We start from the raw sequence: 25,724 nt of genomic DNA on the forward strand, positions 1-25,724 counted from the left end.
ATTATAGTTATTGTATTAAAAATAAAATAATGACGTAAATCGTAATATTGTAATAAGAAATGCATAATATTGTAAAAAGGGATCCAAAAGTTCCAATTTTTACGATAGAGTGCTTATCATGGTGTTAACTTGTTTTGCTAATTAAAGTTGAGCATTTTTGTTGTGGTAATAAAAAAGATTACAATACAAAGTTTATGAGCTCCTCGTACTATTATCCAGATTAACATTGGTGGGTTCAATTTAAAATAGAAATTATTTATTTGTTAATGGAATTGTGCGTTTATGAGTTATTCATATCCGCGGGTTATTATGAAAATCAACCAAAAGTTGAGTAGACTTTAAAAACAGGGTAGCAACAAACGGGACATGGTCCACCAGGCTTTCTAATTGCTAATGAAATGCAATTATAATGAAAAATGTGGTTACATATGGTTTGAGCAATGTCGTTATGAAGCACATCTTTCGAACACAGAAGGCATTTGTTTGTTTTTAACTGTTCTTTTTCACAATCTTTTGCAAGATTCTTCATTATTTTTTTCATTCGATCATTTGCAGCTGTATTTCGGTATGATGAAAACCATTTTTCAAGTAAACGAAGAATAATGTCAAACCATCGTATTTGTGTTGGAGGAACTAGATCTGTGCAACTCGCAATAAACGACTTGAGTGTGTCTAAACACTGTTGTCTTAGATTTCTAAATAAAATAAAAACATATATAATAAATTCAAAATAATATAACCTTGAAGGAATCAAAAAAATAATTTATTATTATATGTATATACAATAATTTTTCATAAAATAATTAATATAATGATTGCTTTTTTATAAATTTTGATTTAAAGTGATTGAGTTTTTATAATGGTTTTTCAAAATTTTGAATTAGAATGATCGATTTTTTAAAACGGTTTTTTAAAATTTTAAATTAAAATGAATCATTTATTATAAATTGATGCAGTAATGGTTTAGTGGTAAAACGCTTGCTTTATAAGCGAGAGGTTCGGAGTTCGATCCCTTCCTCGTCACTAGTAGTACGGCGCTCAAGTTGTTTCTGCGCGCAGCAACCTTGTTCACCAAGGTTCGTGTTTCTGAGTTATTGAGTTGGGAGAGGGTTATAACCATTATTACGTAGCCTCCTCGTTTGCAGTGGGTTTCTCGGCCTTGAGGAGGTAAATAGCAAAAAAAAAATAAAAATAAAAATAATCCGTAAAAAACAAGGTCGTGTTTGTTAAAACAAAATGAAGAAATTGGTTAAAACTTATTGATTTTTACATGCATGATTGTGTTAATGGATTCAGAGCTCAAAAAATCTAAGTAGTTTTCACTTTTCTACATCAATCTGTTAAAAGTAATTCGAGTAAAAAGAAATAAAGAAATGATGCTATCACAAAATTTTTACATGCTTTAGTTTAATGAAAAGACTTTTAAACCAAATTTTGGGCAATATATGAATATATCAAATGTCTTTATCTGGTTCGATATATTAACTGTATTAAGCAGATTATAGATTCTTTTATTATCTCATTAAGGTTATTCTTTATATGAAGCTGAAACATGAAATGTTGTAGCAGAGCGCCAACATGTTTCTTTTTAGTGAAAAACCATACAAACAAACAATTTCATGTATTCAATGTTTTTTTTTATTTGGAGTTTTGTCATGCTAAGTATGTCATATTTTGTCTGCATACATTTTATAGCCAATTATCAGTGGACCTATATATGCATTTTTAATGGTCCATCGGCCACCCTCCAAAATTGACTAGCCGATGAGACTAGCCGCTATTATTATGTCGGAAAACAATTAGCTTTCAAAATCATATAAATGGTAAACAATTATTTCAAAATAAAGAGAATATAGTATTTTCATAAGGTATTATTTTTCCATAAGGTAAGTAAACTAAAAAATCCTTTTCTTAGTTTACCAATTTCTATAGTTAATACCAACTTTATAAAAAAAAAAAAACTGTGTTAAAAGAGTAAAACTGGATGAAAGACTGCTTTGATATTCACAGATTCATAGATTGATAGCATTGAAACTAAACTCTTATAATATATTGTAAGGATGCTTAAAGCTAAAATTTTTCTAAATATAACTTCTCTAAAAAGATTATATTTACAAACTAAAGAAACTCTGCAAAAAAAATGCGGAATTGAGTTTGAAATTAAAAGAAATGTTTTTAGCAAACCACTTTTATATGTGCTGAGTGCTTTAAATATGAATAAATTCAAGTTTCACCACGTGTTTTGTTTTTTTTTTGTTAAAAAAAATTAGATCTTTTTTCCAAAAGTTTTTAATCTTAGTTTAATGAAATTACCAATAAGTACTAAAAAAACTTTTCTGTAAACAACTTTCTGATAGTCATTCGAAAAGGTAATTTAAAACTTCCTTAAAGGAAAAAAATACAACCTTATCTCTAGAAAATATTTCCAGATATTACCAACAAAAAGAAGACTAGATTAGATTTAAAACTAAATCAAAACGAAAATTATTTTATTTGGATCTCAATATAAAGGGGAAGTGGAGGCATTGTCGCCCCCTTAACTTTCCAATATTATTATTTGAAAATAAACACGGTACACTTTTCGTGGTACCTTTTCATTACAATTGTCACAGCTCAGATTTTGTTAGACGTTTGCAAACTGTGTAGGCATTCTTTTTATTTACAGTCTGAGTTTTCTTATTTGATTTATACATATAAATGAATATATATATATATATATATATATATATATATATATATATATATATATATATATATATATATATATATATACATATATATATGCATATATATATATATATAAATATATGTATATATATATATATATATATATATATATTATATATATATATATATATATATATATATATATAAATAAATATATATATATATATATATATATATATATATATATATATATATATATATATATATAGATATATATATATAAATATATATATATATATATATAAATATATATATATATATAAATATATATATATATATATATATATATATGTATATATATATGTATATATATATATATATATATATATAAATATATATATATATATATATATATATATATATATATATATATATATATATATATATATATATATATATAAGGTTGTATAGAATACCTTTTGCAAATCTAAACAAATAAACTTTGTAAAACTTTATCCAACCATATGTGAATTAAATCGCTTGCGCCTAAGCTTTAATTTTTTTTGTCAAGAAGCCGTTATGGAAAAACAAATATACAATGAAGGTGTCAACGTACTTAAAAACATGTTGAAATGGTGATCTAAAGCACTTTAATGGTTTGCTTTTGAAACGATAATAAAATATGTATGAGTATCTTTACTCTAAGCATAGTTATCGTTTTAAAAAGTTTTATAGGAGGCATGGAAAAAGTGTTTCGATGTTTTTTTGTGACGGTGGCAACGTCTTGTTTCATTAATAAGCTTTTTGTTTAGACCTAGTTAGAGTTCGTTTTTATAAAAAACATTACTTAAAGTATTCAATTTCGCCTTTTAAGCAAACTTAGAAGTAAGCGATATTTAAAAGAACGGGGCTGAAACTTTTTTCGACGCTTCACAGCATGACTATATATCGTACACTCAGATCAAAGGTGCTTCAAATTAAAAAGTATCAAACTGAGAAAAACAGGGTTGATGTTTTAAGATTTTGATATTTTTTCTGACTAAGAGTGCCATTTGTATCTGTCATTTTGTAAACATTCGTTTTAGGCTTGTGGTATTTTGTCATCATGTACAACACATAACATCGAATCAAATGACATTCATAACTTAATATCCATTATTTTTAACTTGTGGCGCCATTGATATGGGTGTACGATATAAACGTCGGAAGATTCTCACTTTTAAAGTATGTTTTAGAATAATACACTTTAAAAATATGTTATAGTATAATAAATAAAAATTTTTAATAAATGTTTTTGATAAAAGAATTCTTAAATAATTCTAAAATAAAATGAATGAAGTTATTATATGTCGCCTTGAACTTTTTTTTCTCTCTTTTACGTTGATTTGCCTATATATATTGGCAATGTATATATATATATATATATATGTACATATTGGCAATATATATATATATATATATATATATATATATATATATATATATATATATATATATATATATATATATATATATATAAATATATATATATGTATATATATAGATATATATATATATATATATACATATATATATATATATATATATATAAATATATATAGATATATATAGATATATATATATATATATATATAATATATATATATATATATATATATATATGTATATATATATATATATATATATATATATATATATAAATATATATATGTATATATATAGATATATATATATATATATATATATATATATAAATATATATAGATATATATAGATATATATATATATATATATATATATATATATATATATATATATATATATATATATATATGTATATATATATATATATATATATATATATATATATATATATATATATATATATATATGTATATATATATATATATATATATATATATATATACATATTTACAAATAGTGGGGTGAAGAAATATAACTTCACTTTTATAGATACCTTAAAACTATTTTTCAAAGTTTGTTAATTAAGTTCCATTTGTTGATCAATTTTTGTAATAAACAAAATAATTTATCTATTTAATCAAAACTTAATTAACTCAAATTATAAAACCGTGTACAACCGTGGTGAACAATTATAACCTCGCTATCTAAATTGCATCAAAAGCCAACAAAAAATAGTAATAAAGTCCTGTTTTCAAATTAAATTCATTACATTTTAAAATTGTAAAATACATTCTGAGAAATGCCATGAAAAATTACATTTTCCTACAGATCGTAGCGTTTATCAAGCAGGGCAAATGCTTGCAAACTGAGACTTTCACGACCTTAGAATAATAGTTTCTTAAATGACCCAACACAATTTTGCACGAAAAACCGAACTGGTAGAAAACCAATATTCACAGCTCCCAATTAGTAACGAATTGTGCATGCTGCTGGTAATCATAAAATATCCGCGAGATAAATAGGCGCTGATTTGATATTGAAATGCTCAAGATGGACGGTGATTCGAGAAATTAACAAGTAAGGCGTTTTCAGATATGCAAGAATACGCACACCTCCAGCACAAACTGAAGCGCACCAGCACATTATCTTTAACGGACCAGGTACCAAAGGATTTAATTTGGGCTGCGTTTTGATTTTGGGAAAAACATCGAATGGCTTTTATATTCTAAAGTAAATGCCGAAGAATATAGAAAGTTGTTAAGTGGTCATTTGAATTGTATTTCGCAAAAATTTGGTTGCACCAACTTTATTTTCCAGCAAGATAATGCTTCGATTCATAGAGCAAAGCTAAATATCTCATGGTTTACCAGCTAGAAAAACCAATTATTAGAATGGTCAGCGCTCTCACCTCACTTAAATCCAATCAAAAACGTATGGGGCATCTTAGCAATGCGTGTTTATGTAGAAGGTAAACAATATTTGCATGCCAATGAATTGAAAAAAGGAATTGCACATGTCGGGCAGAACATATTCCTTGCAGATATGTTCTTCTAAACATGTGCAGTTAATAATTGATATTCTAAATGTAGGAATATATATATCTATGTATACATATATATGTATATATATATATATATATATATATATATATATATATATATATATATATATATATATATATATATATATATATATATATAGATATATATATATATGTATATATATATATATAAATATATATATATATATATATATATATATATATATATATATATATATATATATATATATATATATATATATATATATATATATTATCGGACAAAACGAGTACAATCAAATAATGCTAAGTACGTTTCTTTGTCTAAAAGTGCTGCATTTTTTCAGTTTAGAGAAATAACTATGTACCTGTTTAGAGACAAAGTTCTTCAAGTTTTATTCTCCACAAAGTTTATTATTTGTACACCAAAAATTTAAAAATTAATCAAAAGTATTAAAAAAAGTTGATTTCCTTCTGGACAAAACAAGTGCAACTCGACAAAATGTTGACCAACCTGTATATCACTATCAAAATTTTGTGGCAAATTTTTTGTTGTCAATCACAGCCTTGCATCTTCGAGGCATAGAATCGACCGGGTGATCAATAAAACTTTGTGGAATCGCTGCCCAGGCCTTTTGGATTTGTTCAAGCAGTTGATCCTTATTACGGACACCTCTACGATTAATTCTGCGGTTGACGATCTCACACAGGTTCTTGATAGGGTTGAGATCCGGAGATTGAGGCGGCCATTCCATCACCGATAGGTGGTTGTCTTACAACCACTGCTTGACTACTTTTCCAGTGTGTTTCAGATCGTTGTCTTGCTGAAAAACCCATTTTATTGGCATAATCCATTCAGCATGAGGTAGCATTACATATTTCAGGATATTTTTATTCATGAAACAGTCCATTACTCCATCGTTTCGTCGTATTGGACTTAGACCGTTAGCAGAAAAACACCCCTAGCCCATTACATTGCCTCCACCATGCTTCACGGTCTTATGGCAGTAACGTAAATCGAGGTGTTTTTCGGCCGGTCGACGTACACGGCAAATGCCATTGCTCCCAATGATGTTGAACTTCGATTCGTCACTGAACAGGGCAGTTTGCCACTTTTGCACATTCCAGTTAATATGAGATGTAACAAACAGGAGTCTTTTCTTCTGGTTTTGTTGTGAAATCAGCGGTTTCTTTTGCAGGGCGTCGAGAAAACAATCCGGCTTCAACAGCACGTCGTCTGATTGTTCCGTCCGATACAGGCAGCTTTAATTGCTTTTTATCTCAACTGATGATATCCAGGGATCCTTTTTAATGGGTCTGACGATCATAGAATCCTCTCTAGAAGTAATGGAACGCGGTCTTCCACCTTTGTTATCTGCTGCCAACCTTCCCGTAGAACTATATTTCGAACATAGTCTTGATACGGTCAATTTTTCACGCGATATTTATCACAAATACTTTTTTGTGACACTCCACTTACGCAATCGCTAATAATTTTTTTTCTTAGTTCCAATCCAAGATTGTCGGGAGCCATTTTTGCACTTGAAGTCATAAAAATAATAAAAACAAATAATCACGCTTCTCAAAGCTTACCGTGTTACAATTACCTTGTGATGATACAATAATGCTCTGTGGAACACAACGTCTTGGTTGGATGTGGACTGTATTGATGTAATAAAACACTTGTTGTATTTCACTTCTAGTATTGATGTTCTTTGATAAAACACTTTGATAAAACTCAATTCGATAAACTGTCTTGAAAATACTGACTGATTGAATTTCATACATTGACTGAATTACATATCGATTTAAATGTCTCTTATATAGTAAAAAAAAACCTGTGTGAACCTGTTTTACAAGTTTCTAGATGCTTCTTTTCAATGCTTCTAGAAGCTTCTGGATGCGTTTGAATGCGTCTGAATGCTTCTGAATGTTTCTGGATATTTCTGGATGCTACTGGATGCTTCCAGATGCTTCTTCTGGAAACTTCTGGAAGCTTCTGTATGCTTCTGGAAACTTCTCGATACTTCCTTTATTTATTAAAAAACTTCCGTGACGTTGACAAGGACCAGACTTAAGAAAATGAAACAAACCAAAAAAGTAGCACTTGTTTTGTCCGCCGCAAAATAGCACTTTATTTTAATTTATTTATTTATATATATATATATATATATATATATATATATATATATATATATATATATATATATATTTCTGTATTTAAAATATCTGCTTAACGTTTATCCGGCAAAAAAGATCCTTGCTAAAAAAACTTTTTTCAAGACAGTAACAAACTTATAGTAAAACAAGTATGCAAAAGTTAAGGTTTAATCAAGTTGTCTAAAACTTTGATATTAATTTCTTATCGGAAAATTAACAACTACAGTTTTAGCTCAAGCAATAGCTGTGATTCGTATTTGAGCTATAATTGGTTTTTATGAGAAAAAGCTTCTGTATGCATCTTAGAAAATACATTTGGCAGCAAGTTGTTCTTATATCTGTTATTAAATATATTTTTTTGAAATAAGTTAAATTTTGATTGATCTAACACATGCATTTATATCAGCACAGGAAAAGAATTTTCTAATCTCTTTACCTAATTCATTGCTTTGCATGCGTAGTTTTGTAAGCTTTTTAATTTTAGAAAAATAATATTATGTGTGTTGGCCCATATAATATTAGCGTAGCAGAGCTGACTATGAACTAGACTTAAGTAAAGCATTTTGCGCGATTTATTATCAAGAAAAGCGCTTGATTTACATATTAAATTTTTTTGTTTCAATGAGACAGATTTTTTGTTTCAGTGAGACTAAAATGGTTCCTCCGTTATAAAATCTAATCAAATAAAGCTCGCTTTTTCTCGCTTCATTTCAATTTTCTCTTATCTTAATATAATTGCTACAAAAACGTTTAATGTTTAACGTAGTTTCGTTAGTTACTAGGCTTTGAAAGCGCGCGTTTTTAAAATGCACCGGTCATTCGAGAAAGATCTCTGAAGCGAGTTAAAACTTTATTTCTTTTGGAATTTTATTATTAGTTTAGATATATTTCATAACGAATCAAACTAAGATAAATAATCATCGTTAAGATCATATTATAATTGAAGTAAGTATATAAAATAGTTGTATATATATTTTTATTAGATAAAGTAGAAAGGATTTAAATTTTTTAAATCGTTCTTATTTTGTTTGTTTTAGTTTTTCTTTTAGCAGTCTTTTTTTTAAAATTTTGTTTTTGAAAAGGAATATAGGGTTATGGATGTTATTTAAAGTTAATCTAATGCTATTTCCAAAAAATGATTATTACTACCTTGAAATTTCTGTGATGCTATTAACTATTTTTGTTCTTTTTTAGAAAATTTAGAAAAATAAATTAAAATTGTGTTAGTGCCAACACCGACATGGCATGTCACCTGTTATTGCATGTAAAGGTTAATTTTTCTTATGAGGATTACAGTTCTTATGAAAAAAAAGAGAAGGTAAAAAGTATTGTTTGAAAATATATATTTTGTTTATTTTGAATCTTTTTAACTTTTCCCGAGTCATTTTTAAAATTTTTGTTTGCACACGTTTATTGTTTGCATATATGCTTTTTTTTTAAATCAATAAATAATTTATTTCGGAAATAAGATTTTACATTCAAGGGTGTTTACAAATAGTAAATTTAGTAATATAAAGTAAACACCTGATAACGTTAATAATATCCAATTCAAATAAATATAATGCTATTTTTCATAACATATAATATTATGTTATAATAAACTTTAAAACATAAAAATAAAGGTGTTAATAATAACTTTATAACATAAAAATAACGGTGTTAATAACACTGCTACTAATAATAACAATAATAATAACAATAATAATAGTAATAATAACAATAATAATAATAATAATAATAACAATATTAATATTAGTAGAAATAGTTAAAAGTAGTTGATAATAGCAATGTAAATATTTATCAAAATAACTATAAGCAATAGTCATAACAACAAAATATATAATAGATTTTAGAAAAAAAAAAAAAAAATACTAAAGAGAACAAAAATTGATTATAGAAATTATAAACATTAACTATATTTTTTTAATAAAAAGTAGAATAATCTAGTTTTAAAGGTTGAGAATGAATTGAGAGCTTTTTAGTTCATGAGGAAGGTTGTTCCAAGTTTTAATGCTTTGATATTTTATAGGTTTATGCCCGTATTTATGAGAGCAGTGCTTAGAGACAGGCAGGTTTAAATTACCATCGGAACGAAAGTGATAACGAGTGTTGGCACTTTTGGAAAAGAAATCGATGAAAGTTAAATGTAGGTTATTGTGTTGGTGGTTCCAGACAAATTGGCAGTTTGAAATTTGAATGTAGTCACATAGTTTTAATACTTTAGAAGTTAGATAGAGCACATTAGAATTAAATTTAATATTCTGAAAATAAATAATTTTTAAAGCCTTGTTTTGGAGGTGGGATAACTTAATAAGAGCTTGTTGATGGGACTGCCCCATACTTAGCATGCTTACATTAGATGTGAGACGAAAAAAGCATGGCATATGTTCAAAAGTGTTTCAAGATTAACATAATGGCGAACTTTGGCCAACATACCATTAGATCTACTTAGTTACATTGCTAAGTCTTCACAATGGAATAATAAGGAAAGATTTGAATCAATTTTTATACCAAGATATTTAATCGAGTTAACAGGTTCAATTTTTTTGCCACTTAATCTAAAGTTCGTGTGTTTATAGATTTTTGTTTTAATTGATTTAAAGATAATAAGTTTAGTTTTATTAGAGTTTAGAAAAACTTTGTTGGAACAAAGCCACTGAACTAGATTGGCAAGATCATGGCTAATGCGTTTGTTAATATTTTTCAAGGATTTATTAATTAGCATTAAATTAGTGTCATCAGCAAAGTGGTAAACAGTAGCAAACTTAATGGATGCATGAAGATCATTAATATAAAGAAGGAAAAGCAGTGGTCCCTATACTGAACCCTGTGGAGCACCATTGGAACATTTTACAAAAGCAGATTTCGAGTCATTAATAGTAACAAATTGTCTTTTATTGTTTAAGTATGAAGTAAACCATTTAAGGGGTACGCCTCTGATCCCATAATATTCTAATTTTTTTAACAAAACTGAATGATCTACTGTATCAAACGCTTTCTGTAAGTCGACAAATACACCGCATGCAAAATATTTATCATCGATTGCTTTTCTAATCAGTTCAGTCATTTCAATGAGAGCATCAGTTGTGGAGTGATTGGCACGAAATCCATACTGGTGAGTGTAAAAAAACTTAAATGTTTCAAGAAAAGCATAGAGCCTAATAAGCATTGATTTCTTAAATAGTTTACCGATATTAGAAAGCAAGGAGATGGGTCAATAATTTGTGAAATCTAGTGAAGAGCCTTTTTTAAATATTGGAATAACTTTGGCAATTTTAAAAATATCTGGGAAAATACCACTTTTAAATGAGTTTTTTATAACAGTACAGAGAGGCTTTGAAATAACGTGTGGGACTAATTTAAGGAGGAATGTAGGTACGCTATTAGAACCAAGACTTTTTTTAGTTTTGAGCGTGTTTTTAAAGAGACCAGATATTTCATTTTCAGTTACAGGATTAATAAAAAACAATTTAGCATTTGGAATGTTAAGAAAGTCACTAAATACGCGTTTTAGGGGTATGGCTTTGCTAAGTAGTTTGCTGTGTATAGTGCTAAAAAAATTGTTAAATATATTAGATACGGCAGTGTGATCAGTAATAAGGTTTTCGTTCAATTTAAGTTTAAAAGATGTATTGTGTGTAGGAGGACTAATATTAATGATTTCTTTTATTTCCTTCCAGGTGTTTTAACATTATTCAGATTATAATTAAAAGACGTAATAAAGTATGTTTTTTTGCTAAGTTTTAATAAATTGGAAATTTTGTTTCTATAAAATTTAAATTTTGTAAATAATTCATTTTTCTTATAAATAATTTTTGGATTTGTAAACTTTTTATAAAGTGTGTTTTTAACTGAGATATATTTAAGTCTTCCATACGTTATACATGGTTTTGATTTTAGTTTAATTTGTTGGTTGGTTAGAATTTTGTAAGGAACATGTCGGTCCAAGATTTCATAAAATAATTTTAAAATAAAGACTTATTAACATCATCATCTTTTTTAATGGAGAGCTCCCAGTTGACATCAGAAATATCTTCAATAAATAAACTATTATTAAATTTTTTGAAGCATCGTCTGTAAGTTTTTACTTTTTTGGGGTGGTTGGGTATGCCAGGAATGCAAATAAATTGTGCCATGTGATCTGACATTGAAATCGTAAGGTTACCTGAGTGTGGATCAGTTGAATGAAAGTTTGTAAATATGTTATCAATCAGCGTTTTAGATGTAGCAGTTATGCATGATGGTAAAATTATAGAAGGGCTTAGTAAGTAAGAAGTTAAAGAATCAAGATATGTAGAAACAGGGTTAGATTCATTGTGACTTAATATATCCATATTAAAATCACCCATTAGAAAGATCTTTTTTTTTCGTTACTTTTTTCGTTACCTTTCTTAGCCTCAGTAGGACAATGCTCAATATTAAACCCGTTTATTTATATATCAGTTATATTTGTATCTTTTATATATAAATTAGATTCTGTAATTCCTATTGCTAAGGGAAAATTATTAAGAGAGCTGATAAGACTACAGAGTTCGTCAATGTGGAATGGTAGAGGAGCGATGTTAAGATGAATATATAGTTCTGAATTAGGAAGCATAGTTTTATTGAGATCAATAACGTCATAGTATTTCCAATTAACAGAACTGGGAAATTTATTTAGATCTTTAAAGATCTTTTTATGATTACTTGGAGTCTCAAAAGAGTTTAATGAACTAGTAGGTATATTCTTGCATAATAATGTTGACTTAAGCTCCAAGTTGGAAATCGAGCTGAAGGCCATACTTTTAGATAAACAACTTTGACAATAAAAATATGACGAGTCATTTGAAAGAAGATTATGAGAGTACGCATCAATATGTTTTTGATATGTATGTGTATGTGGTAACAAGTGCTTTATAGTTGTTTTATCAATGTGTTTTTATAATGATGTAAAGTGTTTTTTTATTGTTTGTGTATATGTTAATATGTGTTTTATAATTGTTTTAAAAATGTGTTTGAATATGTATATAAGGTATATATTTAACCTTATGTACATATTTAAACACATTTATTGTGTTTATAGTTGGTACATAGATTTATATTATGTTGTTTCCGTGTTTTCAAAGTGATGTGACTTGGTAAACGTGTGGAGGAAGATTTGTCAACTTTGCTAGCCAAGTGATGTACTTATAACAGAGAGTTACACCATAGTGTTTAGTGTCAAACTGTTACTGCTTTAGGTCTATTTTCAAGCCTTTATTATTAATTATTCTAAAACTACATAACAATGTATTTTAAAAACATTTTGCTTAATGTTGTTACTTATATTCTAGTATATATATGAATGTTATCTTACTTAAGTTATATTATATACATGTTATATTAACTCATGGTGTGTAGTGTTGCTGATGATGTTTTTTTATCTCTTGAGTTGGTGGACATTTGGCTTATCTTCATGTTGATGTCAATTGTTAAAAATGAAACTTGTGATGTGTGTTGTTGCTGTGATGTTTTTTTTTTGTTTTTTGAGTTGATGGACATTTGGCTTATTTTCATGTTGGTGTCAATTGTTAAAAATGATAAATAGGTAATTTTATTAAAAACCACTGCTTTTAATTATTCACTAAAGGCCAATACAAATTATTTTACCATATATGCAATTTGTTTCATCTCATTTGATTTTTTGTCTTTAGCGCTATTTACTACATGATTTTTCTATAAATATTTTGGAATCATGATGTTCAAGCATAAATTATTTTGTAAAAGCTAACATGAAATAAAAATATTTAACATCTACTACTCTGGTAAATCACAATAGCTTTTCTCTATAAGGTGCATTGACTTTCATTTTTTGTTTGTAATGTTTTTCTCATTAACTTATTTGTTACATTTTTTATTATAGATTTATCAGATGATGTATTTACACAGTGGGCCTGAGCATGCTCAAAATAAAATTTTTGTACCCAATTTTTTCACATAGTAGGTCTGAAAGGTGTTACTTTTCTCAACTGAAATCTGTTAAAATTAAAATGTTTGAACGGGGGTTTTTGAAAAAAAAGGTATTTTCCTTTTTATGATTTTTTTTTTAAAAAAAACAACAACAACAAAAAAAACAAATTTATATACCTTATATAAAAGTAAACATTCATTTCAAATACAAGGAATGCTTACTTTATATACTTTATACAACATATATATAGTATTTTATTGGTACTATACATTGCAGTAAGAGTATTATTATGATATCATTAAAAATAGTTAATACATATATTACTATAACTGTTCTATACATCATACTGTCTATACCAACATTTATATAAAGTTATGTAATCTAACAAACCAAGTAAACTTTCATCTAGTCTTATGTCATTATTTTTAAACTTATTTATTACTTTTTAATAGAAAACAAACAAAATAATATTTTAAAAAATGAAACCAAAAGAACACAATGATTTCATAAAACTAGTGTGTCTTTTGTGTCTTTCTAAAGGAAAGAAAGGAAGCCCACAATTTAGGCTTATCAAACCAAGAGAGTATTGTAAAATGAGTATAGATTATGAAAGTATCATAAAAATCTTTGCTGGAAAAAATATAATTTTGGAAATAATAATCTGCCTAAAAAATTATGCCCTTCATGCAGAAGAAAACTCATTGGACTAGAGGAAAAAGATCCCAGATACAAACCATTTAGTTTTCTACCATAATACGATAGTAAGTAATATAAAAGTTTAAAAAATTAATGTATTTATTCTCAGATAACTTATACATTACTGAAACCTAGTAAAACACAGTATAGTAGTTAAAAAGATTTATCTTTAGGCTTGAACACAAGAGTTATGAGAGGAGCCAGATGCCAATGCTTTATATGTAAAAAAGGTCGCGAAACTATTAATAGTAAAGAAAATAAGACTCACTTAGTGCCAAGTTTCATGCAAGTTAATAAAGAACTAGAAATAAATTTGGAAAGAGACCACCAGAAAGTCAGGCCGATCTGTATGTTCTGCTTTAAAGAAACAGGAAAAGGTTTGCGTCATCCATGCAATAAAACACAGAGAAAGAAAAATTTGTCCTATTTATTACAGGCTGCTTTACCTAAAACTAAAAGTGTAATAATTTCATAATAATATTAATTATAATTTTATTATTTTTATTATATATATTAATTAAAAAGAAAACAATTTTTAATTTATTTTAATAGAAAACTAAAATATTGTTATATACTTTGTAAAATTTTTTTTAGAAAGAGTTGTATCCTCTACTCTAAAACATATGGCTGGTAAAAGTGACAATAAAATCAAGCTAAAAACTTATGGCCGGAATAAATGTCTGGTTTATTTTAGCAATACTGAAATTAAGAAGCCACACTTTGGTTTAGAAAAATTGAAAATCCTGCAAAATAAAATTCATGTTAGGCAAGAATTTAATATATAGTTTTTATTTTATGATTTATAAACCTATAAATTATATTTAAAGTTATAGCAAATCAAATAACTCAAAAATTATTTTTAGCGACTACAAAATGTTAGAGATTGCTAAGTTTCTTAGGTACAAGACCGGAGATAGAAATTCTGTTGCAAGCAACTACAGAGCTGCAAGAGTTACAGAAAACTCATTACTAGTTCCTTTATTCAGTTCTGAACTTTTAAATGTTTTCACAAAAGATAAAGTTGGAAATTCACATGAGGTAGTCTAATGTTTTATGAATGGTTATACATTGATTATTAATTTTATTGATTTAATCAAACAATAATTTTATAGTTTATTGAACAAGAGGTTCCTGGGGTAATTTGCAATGATGTAGAGAAACTGATATCTATGGTAATGAACCACAGGAAACTACTACCAAATGAGATTGATATTTAAGTGGGAATAGATGGTGGACAAGGCTTTTTAAAGTGTACTGCCTCTATAACATACAAGCCTGATGAAAGAGATCAGGAAACTCCTCAAAAGAGAATAAAATATTCAGAAGGCTATGAAAAAAAAGAATTTAAAGATTCCAGTGTTTTTCAAAACCCTTATTCTAGCAATTGTACCTCACATGGATGAAAGTTATGTAAACTTAAGAATGCTTTTTGAAAAGCTTAATATAGGATCTTTAGACTACTCATTGTCAGAAGATATTAAAGTTCAACTACAAATGGTTGGAAAGCAATGTGCATCTTCTAAACACCCGTGTCCATTCTGCGAAACTGAGATACCTTTGTTGCCTAAAGCTAAGGCAAACACAATCAGTTCTTTGCATCAATGGCACCAAAAATGGTTAGAAAATGGTTCTAAACTTAGTCAGGCCAAAAAATTTCAAAATAGCATTCATCTTCCTCTTGTTACAGGAGATCCTGAGAAAAAAATTGTTGAGATAATAAACATTCCTGGACTACATATTCTACTTGGTATTGTTGACAAAATTTTTTCCGAAATTGAAAAAAATATGTTTAAGAACAAAGAAGATGGTTTTAACTTCATGTCAGCCTATCTTAAGTCCATTAATCTTGGCAGAGTATTGTATCAAGGACAACACAGACTTGAAGGAAATGCTTCGAATATATTTTTAAAAAAAGTTGATATTGTAAATAGATTTTTTTGTACACATGGTCTTGGTATTCATGGGGCCAAATATATAAAGGCGCTAATATCTTTCAAAAAGGTTATAGAAGGATGTTTTGGGAAAACATTGTGTAAAACTTACAAAAATGACATCAAAAAATTCTCAGATGACTACAGAAACTTAGGAGCCAGTGTAATAGTTAAAGTTCATATTGTTGAGCAACATATTGTAGAGTTTATTGACCTTAAAGGGGGCACATTTGGTAAGTGTTTTTTTACAGGGAATATCTATTAGATAATATTGAATATTTAGTTAAATATGGACTATATTTTTGCGAAAACTTTATTTTATATTAAAACAAATTTAAAAAATCTTTAAATTATATTATATAAAAAAATATTTAGGCCTTGGTTATTGGACGGAGCAGGCGTTGGAAGCAGTACACCAGGATTTCAAGCAATTTTGGAACCAAAGAAAAATCGGGCAGTATTATCAAAATTATTCCAAAACATTAAAGAATGCTGTTGCAGCATACAATATTGCGCACTTTTAAAGTATATATTAGAGTTATTTATGTAAATTATTTTTAATAAATACTCAATAAGTCTATTTTGTGTTGTGGATATCGAAGTTTTTTAAATGAATAAACTTAATAAAAACATAAATAAGATGTATAGTTTTTTTTAAATGGTCGATAGCTCTGCAGACTTGATGTAATGTACAAAACATTGTTATATTTCTGTAATATTATGCACAAATATTCACTAATGACATTTCATATTTTGAGATTTTTCATTTATTATCAATATATGAACAATACTGTTATAGAATTACTAGCTTTAATTATAAATTAATGTTTTTTATTATAGATATTTAAATTCTTCTATTATATCTAAACATTTATGAAATATTAAAGACAGTATAGGTAGCAATTCATGTTATTTTTTGTGCATTTTACTGAGAAATTCTTAAAAAAAGGAAAATACTTTTTTTTCAAAAACCCCCGTTCAAACATTTTAATCTTAACAGATTTGAGTTGAGAAAAGTAACACCTTTCAGACCTACTATGTAAAAAAATTGGGCACAAAAATTTTTTTTGAGCATGCTCAGGCCCACTGTGTTTATGTGGTAATAGAAGAACAAAATATTGCAAAGTTTTGTGAATTTTTTAAAAACGTTAACTAATAATTTTTTAAAGAAATAATGTTTAAGTTTGCAAAAAAGGGTTTACGACATTTTTTTTAACTTTGCTTTGTTAGCAGTATGTTTATTATTAGATTTGCAGGTTTTTAATAATTTTTTTATTATTATTTGCTAATCTAATTCTTTTTAAACATCTTCTAACTGATATATATATATATATATATATATATATATATATATATATATATATATATATATATATATATATATATTTTTTTTTTAAAGTCATAAGATTATTGTATAGTTTAATTTAAATGACAGTCTGTTATATATAAAAATTATTTGCGAGTGCTATTTAGAGTAGAAAAAAGGTTATATAGGAAAGATCGCAATCATCAGGATTCGTTTAAGATTTTTTGTTACTGCTTTCAATTAAAAATGAGGTTTAAATGGACGATATTAGGTAAAAAGCATATGTTAGTTTAGAAAATGGAATTGTTAATAGACAAGTTAATCATCGCAGAAACGAAAAAGATAGGCTTAGGCGAGATGAAATTAATAATCGACAAAACGCTAGAAATGCTGCTCCGCAAGCAGCAAATAATTCAAACTCAAATGAGGCGAGCTTGGTTAGGCGAATTTAAAATAATCGTCGCAGAAATAAAAGAAATAGGCTTAGGCGAGTAGAAATTAATTGTCGACAAAATGCTAGAAATGCTGCTAGATACGAAAGAATGCATTGTATTGCAAGAAGTAATACTATTCCAGACAATAATTATTTAGGAAAAATGAATTATATTTGTCAGCATTATGGTGCAAAGAAATTTCCTAAAGAAACACGTTTTTTATGTTGCCATAATGGAAAGGTAGTTGTGTTGCAACCTTCGATGAAGGTTGCAACAAACTAGATTTCCACTAGATTTAGAAGATTTATTTAAAGAAAACTATGCAGAAAGAAATGCCAAACTGAATTTTTTAAAATATATTAGAAATTATAATGCCTGTTTTTCTTTTGCTTTATTTGAAGCTAACGTAGTTAAACCCATGAATAATGGCCTGTTTTGAAACATGTGGTCAAGTTTTTCATCGTATAAGTAATTTAAGACCAAATCAAGATGTTCCGCCGACATATTGTCAATTATACATCTATGATCCACTTGCAGCAGTAAATTTTAGAATGCAACAACGTGGTAATGATCTTTGCTTAAATGATTTAATGTTTCTATTGCAGAGTACTATTAGTGAAGAGAACCCATTTGCTCTTGCATTTAAAAACACGGCTGAAGTGGAAGATGAAGAAATTCGTTGAGCAGCTCTGGAAGGTCATTCAGTGTTGGTTGTAAAAATGTCTTTATTTGAAGGGCAAGATAGACATTGCTGTAATCTCCCTTCAACCTTCAACCTTCCCGCTGTAATCTCGAAAGTCAGAAATTTATTGAATTTTTTGAGAATGTTCGTAATGTTTCGGCAATCATACTTTGTCAAAAAATTGTAAGTTATCATCTTTTGTCAAATTATTTTTACTTTAATCCACAACATTTTTGAAGTAACTAGCTTATAGGATATAAAAAGTCTAAGACATTATTTAACAGTTATAATTGTTAGTTTTTAGTTCCACAGCTTTTTACAGAAATAAAAAAAATTTTGTGATAAAAAAAACTTTAATTATTGTAATAATTAATCAGTGAACCTAAAATTCAACTTTTTCATCACTTTTTTAATCTTTTATATCACTTAGAGGATCTCCGCATTTGAGCTTTGACCTTCTCTGGCTTTTGACTTGGTTTGGAACAAATTCTCTTGTCTAATGGACACTCCTCCTTTTTTCTGTTGTGAACCTTGCTCTGATATTTTTTTTCTCTTTAGAGGTTTTGGGCTTGATGATGCTTCGGGTGGTTTGGGGCTATCCTTCTTCTTCTCTTTAGATTTCCTCTTCTATTATTGCGCCGGCCTCTTCTCTCTCTTCATCATTCAAGATTGTTAATTTTTTTAACCACCAACTCATAGTTGACCTTGATGATGGTTAATTTCTTATAGGTGGAAGGATTTAAGTCTTGCCTTTTTGCACTGATGATGTTTCCATTCTGTGAAAAGAGCCTTTTACTACTGGTTGAAGCTGCTGGGACACAAAGCCACTTTTGCCAGTAGAGTCAGATGTTCTTTGTTTGCTTTCCACCATTGTAACGGGTCCACCTTTTGTCTGTCTGGTGCTTGAGGCATTGCTTGATAAGCATCAAACTCTCTCTGCAGAGATGGCTTTTGTTGGCTGAAAGAAAATATTTACTTTAAAACTGAATTTGTTTTAAACTCCATATCTAAAAAATGGTTTTTTCTCTGGTTATATTATATCAGAAAAAAGTTTATTTTCATATATCTTAAAAAATAGTAAAACTTTTTACTTCATGCAATAAACAATTTTTTTAAATCCAATGTACCTATTTTATCAGAAAAAATGACATAACTTTATCGCTCAAATTTTTTCCGATCTGGGGTATATTTAATTGTAAAATACATTTACCTAATATTGTGTGGTTTTTGATTTCGCCACAATGCTTCCATTTTCCTCCATAAATTCATTGTCATTCACCACAATATCAAAGTCACTCAAATTAGTAGATTCCTGTCTTTGCTTATAAAAAGCTTGGGTAGAAGGAGATCCATTCACCAATTTGCTCACAACCTCCTCATACAGCTTGTACTCTTTCAGAAGAAGACCGCGGTAGTGAGGGTGGAACAAGTTTCCCATGATGTTGGCAGTGGTGTGCTTTCCCATGTCATTAAATCTTGACTGTTGATTGATCTGTTCCACCAGTTCTTTGCAAAATCTTCTAACAACTGCAGCAACAAAGTGCGTTTCTGGCTCAGCATTGAATGACTAAAGTACTTTGTCATTTTGTAAATGGTGATCATGACAATGTGTATGACAGGTTCACTGTCTGTTGAGAAATTATTACTAAGGAGTTTCAATAACTTAAGAGCTGGGAGTAATCCTTGCATCAATTTAAAGTCATTATTTGATGGAATAACATCCGGAAAAAAAATTGAAACTAAAGTAAAAAATACTTTAATAAAATTATTGGCTATTATTTATTTACGTTCAATATTTCTATTAGAATATAAACCTGTTTCAAAAGTAGGTGTTCGTAAAAAGTATTCCGATAATGACAAAATAATTTTCCAAAAATGTTTTTTTCTTTTTTCTTCTTCTTGAAGGCATAAAAAATTTATGGATACAAAATAAAAAATAATTACCTTGGCAATCATGCAGGATGTATGGTGGCCAGTAAAGTTGTCAAGTTTCAAAATAAACTTTTTCAAACTAAATTCCTTGCTAATGTAGTGAAGGGTAAGTGAAATAAATGGATCTACATCTTTGGAGGTCCAACAGGCAGTAGTCAGTGCCACACCTTCGCAATCTTAAAGATACATTTCCAATTCAGACTTAATTACACCCATGACAGCTGAATACAAAAGTGGCAACTTGTACTTCTTAAAAGTGGTTGGGTCCTTGATTGACATCCTGAGATTGAAGTACTTGACAAAGTCTCTTAAGGCTGGGTTACTTGCAACTTCAAAGGCCATTCCTTAAAAAAGAAAAATACTAACCATATTACAAAACCTAAGGCATTTTTTAAATTTATGCTATCCAAGTTATTAAAACATTTTAGATTAATTTGAAATGAATATGAAATGCTTTTTGAACTTTTTAAAAATATATGACTTATTATGTTCTCATTAAAAAGGATTTTTAATTGCGCTTGTTAAAAAAGTATATACCTCTTTAATAATTACTGATAATTTTTATTTCGAGCTATCGCAATTTAAATTGTACTTTTGTTTAAAATAAAATTTACAAATTTTTTACCTGTTCTGGCAATGAACTTCATAATTTCCATGTCAGCCTCCAACTGTTTCTTGTGTTGAAAGGAGTACTTTCCAAGGCCATATTCTGCAAGAGTTTTCTGAGACCCCATGGCTTTCGTTTTTTCATTCTGAGAAAGGGTATAGTGGGCTAACTTGTCTTGAGCCTCGTCAAGGCCAACAGTTGACTCATGGATTTCTTTGAGGTCCTCAGCCCGTTTTTCCTCCCGTTCAGCCATCAGTTTGGTCAACTTTGCAAAGTCTTGTGGGTGCTTTGACTTAAGGTGGTACCTGGCACTGGAGGTTGAAGATTGCTGCATTTTCAACTTTTTTCCGCACTTTCTACATACAGCAAGGGGTAGTCTAATTTAGGAACAGTTTCCTTGTCAAAAACAAATTCGAGAAAGCATTAATTGATTTTTGCATTTGGATTTGAGTTCACTAATAATTTTTTAAACTTTATCACAAAAATTTCAACGAACAATAAAAAGTTTTTTTTATTTAATATTTTCTTCAAATTTTTGGCTTCTTGTCTTTATCAAAACAAAAATAGACTGAAGAAAATTTTCTTCATCCTTTATATACAACAAACTTAAAAATATTTTAATTTTAATAAAATTCAATTAAAATTAAAAATTATTAACTGAATAGAAATTATTATCAATATCAATATATATTTTTTTTCGATATAAGATCTTACAATCGAGGTCATTTACAAATACTTAAAAATCAATCTTAAGTAAATACCATGAAATAGCATTAATGATACAAATAACAATGATAATAATAATGATGATAAATTATAAGAATAATAAGAAAATTATATGATAATAAATCAATATCAACTTTAGAACAACAATTGGATATAATGCACAGACAGGAAAGTTACAAACAGTTATGTACTGACAAAACGTAACAGCCTACCATGTAACTTAAACAATTACTGCAAAAAAAATCTAACAATGTTTTAATTAATATAATAATCTTGATATCAGTAATCATATAAATAAAAATAGTATAAATATTTTAATTAAAAAATAACAATAAATAAACAAACAAAAATTTTTCAATAATACTGACAAATAAAAACGTGTCACCCACTTACACACAAACATTTAGTCACGAAAAATATAGAGTTTTCTCAATAAATGACAATAATAAAATAAAAAGTAAATCATATCAAGCAAACACTAATAGTCTTTCAAAATAAATAAAACTTAAAAAATATTCTTTTCCCTTTCATAATATATGGAGCAGTTTTTATATATTTTTAAAATTCTTTTTTAATTACTTTCAATTTTCGAATGTTCTTTTTCCTTTAACTTTGTTTTTTTGTCTTTTTCTTTTCTAATCTTTTTCTTTTTTTAATTTGCTTGATTTGGTTTTTAATTTTTTTTTAGTTTTTGCTTTTTTAAATCTTTTTTTTCTTTTCTTTATTTTTATTTTTCTTATTTTATCATTTATTTTTCTTATTTTATTCTTATTTGTTTATCTTTCTTAATTTTTTTAAATTCATTTTTAAAATTCGTTATAAAAAAGCGTCCGCCATTCCGGAAGTTTCTGCACTGTCTGATTATACAAAATTAAATTAGAATTAATAATCGTCTAGAAATTATTAAACAAAGATTACACCAAATTTTAATTTTTACGACAAAAAAAGTAAGAAGTGAATTTTACTAAAGTTGTTTATTAAAATAAAATAAAAATAAATCATAAAAATAGATAAAGAACAATAAAAAATTTATTGTAAAATTTAAAGGTAAAAAAAAGTAAAATGTATTTTAACAATATAGTCGTCAAAAATGAAAATTATTGTAAACAATAAATTTTTTTGAAAATACTCGAACATAAATTTATAAATATTCATTCCGGTTTTATTCATTCCGACGATACGAAAAAACTCGGAAACGAGAAATAATAAATTATCGTTTCTGAATTTTTCAGTTTTTATCGAAAATTTCTCAAAATTTCTTGTAAACCGGAATTTTATTCGACAAAGTGCGGACACTAATTAAAGGCAACAATGTAGATAACCGCTAGGTGTTACAATCCATGGTTATCAAAGAAATATCAAGCTCACATTATTCTTGAAGCTTGCTTGTCTGTAAAGGCTGTTAAATATTTGTACAAATACATATAAAAGGGTCACGACTGTGCCAATATTTCAATAAATGAACAAATTAATCATGAGTCATCCTTCAAATAAAGGGCTCGCCATTCAGGGGTGTTGAGACACCGAAGAAAAAACAGCAACCAAAAGTTTGTAAATGTTTTCTTTCAGTGAAGATATTTATAACTTTTTGGTTGCCGCTTTTTCTTCGGTGATTTTTATTTTTATTTTTTTTAACTTTGTAATTTTTTTTAATAATATATTGTTGTATATTTGGTTTATTTTGTCTTTTTTAATTCAAACTTTATTTGTTTTTCATCAATTAAACTTAAATATAGTTAAATTGATTCATTACCCAATCATCATAACATGCTGCTACATTCTATTGGTAAAAATGATTAACTGGTAGTTTAATTTATTGAAAACACTGCTTTTAAAAATTACTATAAGTCGAGACAACATGTTTAGCTATATAAATGTAAATTATTTATATCTCAATTTGATTTTCTATCTTTATTGATTTTAGTTTTGCTCCTTGAAGCATTTGTTATTTTGCTTTTTAATTAAAATATTTTAAATCTACTGTAATGTCTTTTAAATTAAACTCAAGTTTACTAAAAGCCAACATGAAATAGCGTCATAAAACAACACCAACAAGCTGCATCATGACAGCAGTTTAAGTGTATGACAACAGGTTACCGAAAAGCAGGTAAATTGTTTTTCAGTTTTTTTTTTTTGTTTTTTTTTCTTTTATGTCTACTTATCTGTTACAATTTTTATTTTAGGTTTGTCATATAACGCATTAATGCAATATAAAAGTTCAACGTTTACATTTTTTTAAATTTGTTATACACATGTTTGATTTTAAATTAAATTTGTTTTTGTTTGAAACGTTTTTGTACTCAATTGTCTTGTTATTTATAATAAATATTTTTAGTTGTGTGCATTTAACGTTTTAAAGACAATTTCCTTTTTCAAACATGAATCAAGGGGATACCAAAACATTAATAACTCATGTATAATTTGCGTACACTTTATATCAATCTTAACAATTAAAGTTCATGATATAAAAAATATAACAAAATAATTTAGCTTTACTTTTACGTCAATTTAAAGCATGATGAAATGTTATTATTTTGTGTCAGTAACTAAAAATGTATTGTGTTAAACTTGGTAATGTTGAGGAAAATGGTTCTGCTTTACACTGGTATGACCTATGTCAGTTGTAAATCAGTCAAATAACGTTAAATAATTGGTAAACTATTTTACCTCCGCGTCCTTTTATTTTAATTTTACAGATGGTTTAATTTTTTAATTTGACGGCGTTTTTCTAAGGGGTATTAGTTAAGGTTTCGCAACTTTAAATTGTGGAAAACAGCCACTTTAGATTAAATAACAGACCGCCCATAACCCGTATTTCGGGTTGCTTTCTGCTAGAATAAATTAAAGCAATAATATATATAGGCATATAGGTTACTGTTTTCTAAAGGTATTTTTATCAAAGAGTTTATATAATATTACATAGAAATAATTAGCTATTGCAATTTTTTACGTCATTTTTTTTTTATATTTTTATCTAAAGTTTGTTGATTAGAATTGTACAAGTTTATTTGAACTGTTTGTATGATTTATGAAAATTCATACAATACCTGTTAGCTTCCTCGTACCTTCCCAATGAATTATCAGTAAAAACTACGTTTCCTTTCATTTCTTCAATAAATGCCGATGTTTCTGCATCATTATGAGTCCATCCAATAACTGCTTTTTGATGAGCATTTTCATCAATTATCTGAGTGACAGAGTTAACTTCTCCATCGTAGAATGTTGCAACAACAATGCAATTGTTTATCCAACTTTTATCAAACAGTTTCTTAATTATTTCCAAATTTATTCGTTCTTCACGATTTATGCGACCGTATTTTAAGACAACAATAATGCAGTGGACGCCACCTATTAATGATTTTATAAACTTCTTTAGATCTGTCCCAATTTGACGGTCTGACTGATGAGGATCGCTGAGCCCAACTGTATCCACATATAATGTTAGATAGTCAGAAATTTATTGAATTTTTTGAGAATGTTCGTAACGTTCCAATCATACTTTGTCAAAAAATTGTAAGTTATCATCTTTTGTCAAATTATTTTTACTTTAATCCACAACATTTTTGAAGTAACTAGCTTATAGGATATAAAAAGTCTAAGACATTATTTAACAGTTATAATTGTTAGTTTTTAGTTCCACAGCTTTTTACAGAAATAAAAAATTTTGTGATAAAAAAAACTTTAATTAT

At 27.5% G+C, this 25,724-nt stretch overlaps 1 protein-coding gene across 1 annotated transcript; it reads right to left on the reverse strand.

Annotated features, from left to right (window-relative positions):
• Positions 1–25,477, reverse strand: LOC136083606 (uncharacterized). Its single transcript, XM_065803064.1, has 2 exons — positions 25,083–25,477; positions 1–695 (listed from the first exon to the last, which is right to left on the reverse strand). The coding sequence occupies exons 1-2, from the start codon at positions 25,139–25,141 to the stop codon at positions 317–319; spliced, it is 438 nt and encodes a 145-aa protein (XP_065659136.1). The 5' UTR covers positions 25,142–25,477; the 3' UTR covers positions 1–316.
• Between the last annotated feature and the right edge of the window lie 247 nt (positions 25,478–25,724).

Source organism: Hydra vulgaris, chromosome 08 (assembly GCF_038396675.1).
Source record: "Hydra vulgaris chromosome 08, alternate assembly HydraT2T_AEP".
Classification (NCBI taxonomy): Eukaryota; Metazoa; Cnidaria; class Hydrozoa; order Anthoathecata; family Hydridae; genus Hydra; species Hydra vulgaris.